Source organism: Poromitra crassiceps (genome assembly GCF_964638095.1).
Source record: "Poromitra crassiceps genome assembly, chromosome: 7".
Classification (NCBI taxonomy): domain Eukaryota; kingdom Metazoa; phylum Chordata; class Actinopteri; order Beryciformes; family Melamphaidae; genus Poromitra; species Poromitra crassiceps.
Window position 1 is genome coordinate 1918112 of NC_139628.1, and position 13179 is coordinate 1931290.

The 13179-nt window shown below is 45.8% G+C and overlaps 1 protein-coding gene across 1 annotated transcript in view; it reads right to left on the reverse strand.

Moving 5' to 3' along the window:
• LOC310779124 (uncharacterized protein) overlaps positions 1 to 13179 on the reverse strand; it is a 50659-nt gene that overhangs the window by 15098 nt on the left and 22382 nt on the right. Inside the window, exons 4-6 of the mRNA XM_083639624.1 lie at positions 12168 to 12308; positions 3567 to 3656; positions 3295 to 3380 (exon numbers count right to left, since the gene is read on the reverse strand). Coding sequence (XP_083495750.1) covers positions 3295 to 3380; positions 3567 to 3656; positions 12168 to 12308 — 317 coding nt within the window. The remainder of the gene's footprint in view (positions 1 to 3294; positions 3381 to 3566; positions 3657 to 12167; positions 12309 to 13179) is intronic.

Consider the following 13179-nt stretch of genomic DNA (forward strand, 5'->3'; position numbering starts at 1 on the left):
GTTGTAGCCTGTCGCTACGATGGCATGGCACAACTTACTGGGCTCAGCCTGTTTAGATCAAGGTGTAGATTGTTTAGATAGTGAAAATATCTTTGGCTGAGAGACCCACTGGCACACATCAGTGACGTCAATCAGCAAAACTCACGTCCGCACCACGCACAGGAGGACCGATAATATACAAGATCCATGAGGAGGACAGGAGACACTGCAAGTCTGTTCTCAGAGAGGCAGATCATATCCAGGTCGCCCCGTTATTCAGACTAATGCTATTGTGTAACATTAAAGGGATACACCACCTTTTCGGGAGTTTCACTCATTTTCCATATCCCCCATACAAGATACACACTGCCTTTACCGTCACTGTCCACACAGTATACACTGTCGTCAAGTTAGTTAGTATCACCATAGAATGGAGGCAAATGGTACACTCGTTCAAAATAACCAAAAACACAGATCTAATAGCACCAAAATACATGTTGTGTTTCGGGTACTCACCACAAGATGAAATATGAATCCAAATGCGGAGAAATTTACCTTTTTTAAATGGTAAATGGTAAATGGACTGTATTTATAGTGCGCATTTTATATAGTCTATCAACCAAAGCGCTTTTACATGAATACCTCACATTCACCCATTCACACACTGACTGCTCGTCGGGGGAGGAGCCAGCCTCGAACCGGGAACCTTCCGATTCCCAGGCGACAGCTCTACCTCCTGAGCTAATGCCTCCCCTAAATAAATACATAGACGGAATTACTTCCTAAACATGGCCGTCATAGGCATGCACAGCATACAGTGAATGCACTGTGTGGAAGCGCTCTTTACAGGCAAACAAGGAAGCAACTCGGTGTGGGGATTTACTCAGAAAATGACGTTTCACATAACTATGGATTAATATTTAATCTCATGGTGAGTACCCGAAGCACAACATGTATTTTGGTGCTGTTAGATAGTGTTTTTGGTTATTTTGAACAGGTGTACCCTTTGCCTCCATTCTATGGCGATACTAACTAACTTCATGACTGTAGCTCACTGTATACTGCGCGGACAGTGACGGTAAAGGCATGGGGCCTTATCTTCGCAAAATCGGTAATTTAGCATTTGCACTCGTTTAACCCATGTGCAATGCAAATTGGGGGCGTGCCACATGACAAAGCAGGCGTTTCAGCGCTAAAATGTGGGGATAGATGGCATTATGCTATCGTCAGCAGCGCACAATTACTTTGCGCTAAGAGCTTTTAACTCATTGAGTGCCAGCCACTTTTGGAGAACGGACGCTCCCAGTGCCAGAGTTTCAGAGCGTTTTCAGTGATTTCTCGAGGCCCACAGAATATTGTGTGATATTACTATGTAAACACCGAACACGCACAAAGAACGATGAGACTCTATTGTATCAGCAGCAAAAAAAAGTTTATTGATATCATTTTCCGTTCTTTACTTATCAGCCGGAGAAGATAGGTCAAAAACAGAAAAAATTGGCGTTTCCATCTAGAAGCTGAGATATTGAGCCTTTTGTGAAATATAGCATTTCAAGCAAATCACTGACTCTGAAACTAATATGTTCTGACCTGAAACATCTGAACAGTCATTTCCTTCAATATAACAGCACCCCCACCCCCCCTCTACTGCAAACTCCTCCTCCGTGGGTGTGTCATGATGTTGCTGCTCGCTCTGAGTGCTGCTTGTGTCAGGCGAGTCTGCTGCCTGGATGGCGGCCGCTCGTCGGGGCAGTGTGGATCGGGCTCGCTCGTTTCTGGGGTTTCAGTTGTGAGCTGTGAAGCTATGTCCGATTCTGGGCTTTCTGGGCTTTCTGCTGCCCTGCGTGCCCCACCCCCCTCCTCCTCCTCCTTGGGAGTGTCTCTGGGCTGCTGCGTTTGCTCTCGCTCTGCTTTTGCTCTGACTCTGCACTGCACGCTGCATCCCCCCGCTTTTTCACATCGTGTCGCCGGCTCCCAGTTGAGAATAATGTAACTTTTCAGAAAGACGCTGGTGTCGCCAACTAAATCATATGGAGGGGCTATTGCAGCGGAGACGGAGGGGCTGTGGCAGCAGATTGACTGCTGTTCACAGGCACAGCTAACGTTATGCTTCATGCATGCGATTTCCGTTTCCCCATTACTTCTTCTCTCTTTTCTCCTGGCCTTTCTCTAATCTGGAGAGCACTGTCGCCACCTAATGGGTCCCTAAAATAGCTTTTACACATTCAACAGCCACCATACTTTCACAGGAGATGGATCTGGCTTTGATGCACGTCCCACCATCAAAAAACGCAATTGACGACTTTAGTCGTCTTTGGCACTCAACGTTACTAAAGCAATTGACGACTAAAGTCGTCATTGGCACTCAATGAGTTAAAAGCACCTCTTACGCGCTTGAGCGCACCATAATCTCCATGCTGCGCGGCGCAGTGTAGAGTACAATTCCTTTTGGATGTCATTACGCACAGCCTTGCCACGCCAGGACATCAAATTATGCTGCTAAAATTGGGTATTAGCAGATAATTCAGTGAGGCAATCAACTATAACTACTGAGAAACTTTTATCACATCGCAAAGAAGGAAATTAATTGAGAAAACTGGTTGGACAATGGACTATTCACCTTCACCTATCCCATAACCCGGAGGGTCGTTGGCACCACAGACGATCTGTCAACAAGCTCTCTCCATCTCTCTCTGTCCTCGGCAGGAGTGAGTCCACTCTATTACGCATAGAGAGTATTACAGCATATTGCATGCCTCGCGCAAACAGCGATTGCGAGACGGGAATCCGGTTTTTATTGATGTAACGCTCAGGCATTGCCTGGCCACAGCTGTGAATAATTCTGGTGCCCAAATCCCATTTGCGCAGGCATTTTGGGGGCGCAGATGATTTGGCACGGCTCTAATTTGCACCTGCGGCACGTGCCGTGAACGTTTCCGCATCCCCGCCAAGAATTGCATCCCCACCATATTTCGGGGCTGTTTTAACTTCGAAAACAGGGAGGTCACGTCTACCAGACAATTATATCACTTTTAAACAGTTACATTTCTGTATAAATCATTACAATATGCTCCGTGAGGTGGGGTGCGTTTAGCTGCTGCCGGGCGGGGGTGCAAAACTCGGCATAACACCTGGACAAATACGCAAGGTAGACCGCTATCTTCCCTGTCTTAAGGCAAGCGCAAATAGGGGAGCGCAAATAGGGGATAACGCCTGTACCAAGATAGGGCCCGTGGTGTTTTGAACAGGAAGTCATAACACAACTTGGTCAAGTGGGCGGGGATACATAAGGTGAATAAGGAAGAGGAGAGCTACCTCTCTTGCTGGGTGGTTTGATGACTGTCCATAAGTGACGTCTACAGTTCCTTTCACTGCTGAGTAGACTGGATCTGGAACACAATCTGCAAAATATATGAGAGTAATCAAATATACAGTACTGCTACTATACAACGTATTTCTAGTAGTCTGTAACATATAACCGGTTTTATAATGATACTGCTATCTATGTAGGTAAGCCTAATAAACACTTAGCTGTTTGATATGTGGTGATAAATCTATAAAGTTTCTATAAGGAAGAGGGGAGCTACCTCTATGGTTGCGTGGTTTGTTGGGTGGTTTGATGACTACTTCTCCATAAGTGACATCTCCAGTTCCTGCTTCTGCTGAGTAGACTGGATCTGGAACACAGTTTGCAAAATATATCATCGTAATAAAATAAAATATACTGCATTGCTACTGTGACTAATACTATACATCAGTTCTTCTGAGAATTCCCCCAGAACGAAACCAATACCTCCGCTCTGTCTGGTTGCCCACTGTAAATCCTGTCTTAATCTGACGTCACTGTATGTGATGTCATCACATACATCACGACGTGGAATGCAATGGAATACACAGGCACGCTGATCACATTCACTCACACACACACACACACACACACACACACACACACACACACACACACACACACACACACACACACACACACTTAAATGTTCTTTGTGATCCAAACTATATTTTTATTGAGGTTCCTGAACATTGTCATCCACAACAATGTACAATACTAATAATGGACATTTAGTTTGAGGAAACTGTAGTTGGAGTTGAAATTTTAAATATTGAATTGTTTGTAAATGTAATTGTGAAATGTAAACATAATTGTGAAATATAAATCGAAAAACAACAAAGTAAATGGTAACATCAACATAAAAGTAAATGCAAAATACACATGTAAAATGTCAACTCCAAATGTAAATGGGAATTAAAAATGTCAAAGTCAATTATTTTATTAACATACAAAACTGTAAAGTAAGTGCTAATGTAATGCTAAATGTAAATTTGAAAATGCAAAACAGGAAATGGAAGAATATGCAGAAACGGTGTCATGCTTCATAACAAAATGCACCGAGGACATAGTCCCAACAAAAATAATAAAAATAATGCTAAATCAGAAACCCTGGATCAACAGTGATGTTCGGGCTGCCCTTTACGCCAGGACCACCGCCTTCAAGTCCAGAACGCCTGAAGAATACAAGCAGACACGATACGCCCTCCGAGTCTCAATCAAAAAAGCGCGGAGAGAATACGGGAAGCAGCTGGAGTCCAAACTGGACTCTAACAACCCCAGACATCTGTGGAGTGGACTCCATGCTGCTACAGACTTCAAAGGAGAAAAACAACAAAACCCAAAAATAACACCCACCCTGCTGGACGAACTCAACGCATTCTACGCAAGGTTTGACCCCTCTGCCAGAGCCCCCCCCCCCCCCCCCCCACCTCCTGGAACAATGGTGCCAGGACAACCACCTCTCTCTAAACGTCTCCAAGGCCAAGGAGATCATTGTAGACTACAGGAGGGGGTAGGGGGGGCGCACACCCCCCAATCACCATCAATGGCACAGTGGTGGAAAAGGTGGACAGCTTCAAGTACCTGGGAGTCAACATCCACCAGGACCTGACATGGGCCAGCCACACCGCCACTGTTGTCAAAAAGGCCCAACAGCGACTATACGGACTCAGACGCCTGAAGAAATTTGGGCTAAGGCCAAAAATCCTCAGGGACTTCTACAGAGGCACCATTGAAAGCCTGCTGACTGGCTGCTTCACCACCTGGTACGGGAACTGTACCACCATGGACCGCAAAGCGCTAAGAAGAGTGAGGCGCGTGGCCCAGCATGTAACAGGATGTGAGCTACCAGAACTGCAGGAACTGTACAATCAGCGGTGCCTCAGGAGGTCCCTGAAGATCATCAAGGACACATACCACCCCCACAACAGCCTGTTCTCCCTGTTACCCTCAGGGAGGAGATACAGGGTCCCAAAAGCATGAACAAATCGCCTGAGGGACAGTTTCTTCCCGCAGGCCACGAGACTCCTTAACACACACAAATAAACAATCATGTAGTAGCTGCTACCATTACATATAATTATGCCTATGTTATTTGCACCTGTGCAAACAGAATGTTTAATTATGTTTTAAGGTGTCTATGCTAGAAACGAAAAGGAAAAGTTTACTGTTATTGCTTGTTGTTTCTCTTGTTTTACTGCATCTATATGGCCTGTTTTTGCACTGTTATACTGTTATTTGAACTATGTTGTAACGGAGTCTACAGCACAAGAATTTCACACGTGATACTTGTACTACGGAGTGACAATAAAAATCTTGAATCTTGAATCTTGAAATGTAATTGTAAAATGTAAATGTAATGTGATTAACACATTCACTGCCAGCCGTTTTTTTTTTACTGTAGCTTCTGCCAGAGGGTTTTTTTGAGGATTCTGGCTCATCTTTCAAGACCCGAGGATTCTTTTCTGCTAAGATTTTGTGAACACAAAATATCTCAAAAGAACTAATAGAATGTGTGCTTTCTCTGTCTAAAAGAGTTAGTTTGTAGAGTTAGTAGTTATGTAGGCATTAGCACTTGAATACAGCATGGTTTCAGCGTCTGAAAATTTAAGCTGAGATAAATAGCTTTTTGTGAAATTCGATAGAACAGTCACTTTAACCATTCATTTTTGGCATCAGTAAGACGTCAGACATCTAAACAATAGTTTTGAACAGTAATTTCCTCCATAACAGCAGGAAACACCCCTCTCTTTCAAACTCCTCCCTCCGTGTGTGTTCTTCTTGGCTGCAGCGGGCGTGTCACAAGCGAGTTGCTGCTGCTGCTGCTCCTGTCTGCTGGCGGCCGCTCTTTGGGCAAGTCTGGATGGGCTCGCTCGTTTCTTGTGGTTTCGGTTGAGAGCTTTGATGAAGCTTTTGTGATTCTGGTCTTATTTATGCTGCGTGTTTCAAAGTGTGTTGCACCCATAATCTATTATGCAAATTTGCAATCCCCCACCGCCAGCAACCAGCGCGAAAACGAAAGCGTTTTCGCCAATCCATTTTACAGTATAAGAATGGTTTCATCGTGCGTTCCCCTGCAGTTTTGGCTCTGCTTTTTCTAGTCTGGAGAGCACTGTCGCCACTTAGTGGGTCGGTGGAATGGGTTGTACACGTTCGGTGGCTCCCATATTTATATAGAAGATGTAAAAGGGTTAGATGCACATCCCACCGTCAAAAAAAAAAAATCTTTTTTTTGACGTATTAACACATCATTGGCAGTGAACATGTTAAGATAAAAGCAACTCACATGTAAAGTACACAATCTGAAAATTTTAATAAAATTTTAAATGGCTTGTAGTCCTGAAAATCTATAGGACTACAATTCCCTTGATGTCTAGCCACTAGGTAAAATGTCTGACACAGGTGTTGTAGCTTGGCTGTTGTGATGAACCTTTAACTCATTGCCCGCAATTGCCAGATAACGCTTCCCTGCCATTGACGTCTCTGGACGGCAATAAGTGTTTTCACCTTCATGTGATAGATGACTGGCTCTCTTACTCACCTATTGAAATAGTACAGCACGTCTAAAGGTGTACAGGATCGACCACGATTGTCTAACAAAACCAGGAAGCAGAAAAAAGCAACAATCTCCGATCAGAAAAGGTCCATAGCACAGCTCCATGGCACAGCTCAAAAGCTGGTCCAGCAGCTTTTATCAATACAGGTTTGGACTCCATTACAGCGGGGGGAAGGGGGGGGGGGGCAGCCTGTCACTCAAACGTGAAGGATTTTGTTTTCACCACGCACCACGCATCCTGCACGCAACACGTCCACAAGTCACTTGTCCTCAGGATTTAGTAATCCAGTTCCTAAACTCTTGACGCCATGTAAATTTCAGCCAGTAGATTGCTCCTGACATAGATTACATTACATTACATTACGTCATTTGGCAGACGCTTTTATCCAAAGCGACTTACAATAACACATTTTTTTGTCAGCAATAGAACACTCAACTATGGAGCACAGTCTATGACAACTACAACTTCTGAAGGAACAGTGGTACAAGTTTAGGTTAGTGGTACAAGTTTTTTTTTTTTTTTTTTTAAATAAGGAAAGAGAGAGAACGAAGTTAGATCAAGAAGGGCCCAGATGGAGCCTGAAAAGGTGTGTCTTTAGTCTTTTCCGAAAGATCAGCAGTGATTCAGCAGTCCTGACCGAAGGTGGAACCTCGTTCCACCATTGAGGTGCCAGGGACGAGAAGAGTCGAGATCGGGATGAGCGACTTTTGAGCCGCCGTAGCGAAGGAGGGGCGAGGCGACCTGCACTGGTGGAGGAGCGAAGGGAGCGGTGAGAGGTTTGGAACCTGACCATGGATTGCAGGTACCGGGGAGCTGACTGGTGTACTGCCCTGTAGGCCAGTACCAGTGTCTTGAATTTGATGCGGGCCGAGATGGGAAGCCAGTGGAGCTCCTGGAAGAGGGGAGTGACGTGAGAGAATTTGGGTTGGTTGAATATCAGACGGGCTGCAGCGTTCTGAATGAGCTGAAGCAGTCGGATGTCGGTGGCAGGTAGGCCGGCCAGGAGCACGTTGCAGTAGTCCAGGCGGGAGGAGACAAGAGACTGGACCAGGAGTTGAGTCGCTTCTCTTGTGAGAAAGGGACGGATTTTGCGGATGTTGTAGAGAGAGAACCTACAGGAGCGCGCTGTAGCAGCTATGTTGGCAGAGCAAGACAGCTGGTTGTCAAGGATCACCCCAAGGTTCTTAACTGTTTGGGAGGGAAGTACAGTGGTGTTGTCAATGGAGATGGAGAGATCTGCGAGAGGGCAGTCTTTTCCTGGGAGGAAGAGTAGCTCGGTCTTACCAAGGTTGAGCTTGAGGTGGTGGGCAGACATCCAGTCGCCAATGTCTTTGAGGCATGCAGAGATGCGAGCCTCGATTTGAGTGTCAGAGGGGGGGAAGGAAAGGAAAAGCTGGGTGTCATCAGCATAGCAGTGATAAGAAAAGCCATGAGAAGAGATCACATAGGCAAGAGATCTGATATAGAGAAGGAAAAGTAAGGGGCCCAGGACTGAGCCCTGGGGGACACCGGTGGTAAGAGGACAGGATCTGGAGAGGGACCCTCTCCATGAGACCTGGTATGAGCGGTTCGAGAGGTAGGAAGCAAACCAGGAGAGTGCAGAGCCTGAAATGCCGAGGTCAGACAGAGTGGAAAGAAGGATTTGGTGGTTGACTGTATCGAAGGCAGCAGACAGGTCAAGGAGGACAAGAACAGAAGAGAGGGATGAGGCCTTAGCAGTGTGAAGGGCCTCTGTGACAGCAAGAAGAGCTGTCTCAGTGGAGTGAGAGGCCTTGAAACCGGACTGCAGAGGGTCCAGGAGGTCATTTTGGGAGAGATAGAGAGAAAGTTGTTCGGACGCTGATCGTTCGAGGGTTTTGGAAAGGAATGAGAGAAGAGAGACAGGTCTGTAGTTGTGAATAGCAGTAGGGTCAAGGGAGGGTTTCTTAAGCAGAGGCTTGACTCTTGCAGTCTTTAGAGCAGGCGGGACAAGACCAGAGGACAGAGAGGAGTTAATGAAGGTAGTGAGGAAGGGAGATATGTTAGGTGAGGTGGTTTGGAGGAGAGAGGAAGGGATAGGATCGAGGGGGCAGTAAGTGGCTCGGTTTGAGCTGATGAGTTTAAGCACTTCATCAGGAGAGAGAGGAGAGAAGGAAGGAAATCCAGGGACAGGGGGCCGAGGAGCAGGATTGGAGTCGGGAGTGTTAGTGAGGGTGGCTGGAGGATGGAAGGAGGAGCTGATGTCATCCACCTTTTTAGTAAAGAAGGTTACAAAATCATCAGCAGAGAGGGAGGAGGGAGGGGGAGGGGAGGGAGGGTTGAGGAGCGTGGAGAAGGTGGTGAACAGTTTACTGGGATTGGATGCAGAGGACTGGATTTCAGAGATGAAGAAGGAGGTTTTTGCTTTAGAGACAGCATCAGTGAAGTTTGAGTGGATAAGGTGGTAGGAAGAGAGATCTTCAGGGAGATGTGATTTTCTCCATTTTCTCTCAGCTGCCCGAAGCTCAGTTCGATAAGTTTGCAGAGATTCAGTCAGCCAAGGAGAAGGGGGAGAAGATCGGGCAGGCTTAGTGGTGAGTGGGCAAAGAGAATCAAGAGCGGAGGAGAGAGAGGAGAGAAGAGTAGTGGAAGCCTCGTCGGTGGACAGGAGAGCAAATTGCTCGGCAGGGGGAAGTAGGGAGAGGACGGTAGAAGAGAGGGAGTCGGGTGAGAGAGATTTAGGTTGCGTCGGGTGGTGGTAGAGTGAGGGGGAGACGGGTGGGAGGAGGGGAGGGAGATGGGAAGAGAGAAGGTGATAAAGTGGTGGTCGGATACAGGAAGAGGAGTCACAGTGAGATTAGAGGTGGAGCAGGATCTGGTGAAGACCAGGTCAAGCACATTCCCTGCTTTGTGAGTAGGAGGAGATTGAGAGAGGTAAAGGTCAAAGGATGAGAAGAAGTTAAGGAAAGACAGAGATTGTAAGGTTACTGGCTGGATGTTGAAGTCTCCCAGAAGGATGAGTGGAGTACCATCCTCAGGAAAGACGGAGAGGAGGGTGTCCAGCTCGTCCAGAAAGTGACCAAGCGGACCAGGCGGGCGGTAGATTACCACATTGTTGAGCTTGATGGGTAGGGATACGGCAACTGCATGGGACTCAAAAGATGAGATAGACAGATGAGAGAGAGAGGTGACAGTGTAGGTCCATTTGGGAGAGATGAGGATACCAGTGCCACCGCCACGGCCAGAGGCTCTAGGGGTGTGCGAGAAGGAATATGCAGCAGAGAGCGCTGCAGGAGTAGCAGTGTTTTCAGGAATGATCCAGGTCTCTGTGAGAGCTAGAAAGTGGAGGGTTTGAGATAGAGCATGAGCCGAGATGGTCTCAGTTTTCTTAACAGCCGACTGACAGTTCCAGAGACCTCCGGCAATAGTAAAAGGACTGTTTGCGCGCTTAGGGTGGGAGAGATTACCAGAGTTACTACACCTGAAGCAGCCGTGTCTACGGCGTCTGTGGGCTGAGGTTACAACAGGGATGGGAAGAAAACACATAGTTAGGTAGATGAGTAGGTAGAATAAGAGAGGTAGCAAAAAACCCTATTCTATGGCCTCCCCTCGAAGGACAGCCTAAGCACTTACCCACTGGAGCCAAAGTTAAATCACAGAGAGGGGTATCCACAGAAGAGCAGTTCTATGTCAAACAACTAAATGTGCAACTGACAAGACCTTTCTGCAGCCACACTTATATGGAGCCTATAAGCCACGCCTATCTAATCAGCGCCCGTCGTTCCCAGGTGGGTGATTGGCCTGGTGTCAGCTGAGAGCTATCAACCAGCTATCAACCAGCTGAGCCACAGGTTCACTCAGAGACAAAAACTAGCCTAAAAAACTACTACTTTTAGAATAAGGAGATAGCAGACACAAATAACACAAATAACACAGCCTAAGCACTTACCCACTGGAGCCAAAGTTAAATCACAGAGAGGGGTATCCACAGAAGAGCAGTTCTATGTCAAACAACTAAATGTGCAACTGACAAGACCTTTCTGCAGCCACACTTATATGGAGCCTATAAGCCACGCCTATCTAATCAGCGCCCGTCGTTCCCAGGTGGGTGATTGGCCTGGTGTCAGCTGAGAGCTATCAGCCAGGTATCAACCAGCTGAGCCACAGGTTCACTCAGAGACAAAAACTAGCCTAAAAAACTACTACTTTTAGAATAAGGAGATAGCAGACACAAATAACACAAATAACACAGCCTAAGCACTTACCCACTGGAGCCAAAGTTAAATCACAGAGAGGGGTATCCACAGAAGAGCAGTTCTATGTCAAACAACTAAATGTGCAACTAGCCACTGCCAAGGTTTTTGATCATTTTCATAAATTTTCGAAGACCCACATAATATTTTCTTCTATGACTACTCATTGAGTTAGGACCAAGGACGAGTGTGTTCGGACACGGACAACCAGTCGCCCCCCTACCACGCGCAAGACGAACGCGCGACCCGGGCTTCCCTCTCAATAGCGGGGTGAATCTTTCTCACACCGGTGTTATGGTAAAAGCTGTGCCCACAGGAGAGTTTGACCCGAAGGGGAAACCAAATCATTATGGGGTTCATAGTTGAGTGTAACACCACCAGTATCCGCCATCAAAGGCATTATTCAGGCAAAAAACGCAATTGACGAACATACTCGTCCTTGGCACTCTACGTTACTTAACCAATTGACGAACACACTCGTCCTTGGCACTCAATGAGTTAAGTAGTCATAGAAGAAAATATTATGTGGGTCTTCGAAAATTTATGAAAATGATCAAAAACCCTGGCAGTGGCTAGTGACTTATTCTGAGAATGAGTTAATAGGCTGCATTCACTTGTCTGTTTTAAGCCTGAAGAAGGTCTATGACCGAAAGCTTGCAATCAATTTTTTTTGCACAGATTTGAGTGTGTGGATGCTGCTTTTTTTATTCATTTTAATACTTTGAAGCTCCAGCACCTCAGCAAAGTCTGATACCGGATGAGCTGTGGTATTTTCACTATTTAAATATAAAATTGTAAAATGTATTGGGAAATTTAAAGGTTAATGTGAAAGCAAATGTAAAATAAAAAAGATACATGGTATTGAAACACGATTAAACACGATTTCAGACGGACAAGCCCCTCTTTTATTGTCACACGAACACTTCAACACATGCATGCGGCCACAAACACACACTCATGCTGGCGGTGGCCGGTGAAATTTGTCCTGTCAATTGTAATGTCAAAGTAAATGTAACAGTACTTCCCCAAATAGGAAATGTTCAGTGTAAAATGTAAGCTCTCTGTCTGTCGTACCTTTGAGTTTCCTCCAGACGCACCACCCCACCATCACAACCATCACAACCATGACAACCAGACAACAGACTGATATAATGGACCACAACAGGAGGGGAGGAGAGGTAGAGGGGGGAGAGGAAGTAGCCGCATGGGTAGTTGCTGAAACAAACAAGAAATAAGAAATAATTAAAAACAGTAAACAATAATCTAAATCACTGGTTAATCAGCACAGTAGCCCCCCTATTAGGGACTTGTGTCATGTTTGTCTCGCTTGCTAGACTCTCCCTCTGTTAACACATTGACTGCCAGCCTTTTTTCAATGCTGTAGGTAGGTTCTGCCAGTTTTTTTTTTGAGGATTCTAGGCTCATTTTACAAGAGCCGAGGATTCTTTTCTGTTAGGACTTCGTGAACACCAATCATCTAAAAAGAACTAATAGAATGTGTGCTTTCTCTGTCTAAAAGAGTTAGTTTGTAGAGTTAGTAGTTATGTAAGCATTAGCAGTTGAATACAGCATGGTTTCAGCGTCAGAAAAAATATTCAGAGATAAACGGCTTTTTGTGAAATTCGATAGAACAGTCACTTTAACCATTCATTTTTGGCATCAGTAAGACCTAAACAATAGTTTTGAACAGTAATTTCCTCCATAACAGCAGGAAACTCCCCTCTGCTTCCAACTCCTCCCTCCGTGGGCGTTCTTCTTGGCTGCAGCGCCGTGTCACAAGCACTTTCCTACCTGTGCAAATGCACTTTCTCATACTCTCGACCTCTCAAATAAATTTCTGAATAGAAATTAAATTACTCTAAATTGGAGCGAAAAAGAAACAAAAAAGAATGGGTTGAAAATCCCATTCTAAAAGCCTTTTATGGCTGTTTCCAATTTGGTGCTATTTTGCAAGGCAAAATGGCCTGCTGCACCACAAGCTTGTCACCAGTCTCACTGCTTTGCTGCTGCTGTGCGGCTGTGAGCCTGTCTGCGCGGCCGCTCTTTGAGGAAGTCTGGTTGGACTCGCTCGCTTCTTGGAGTTTTG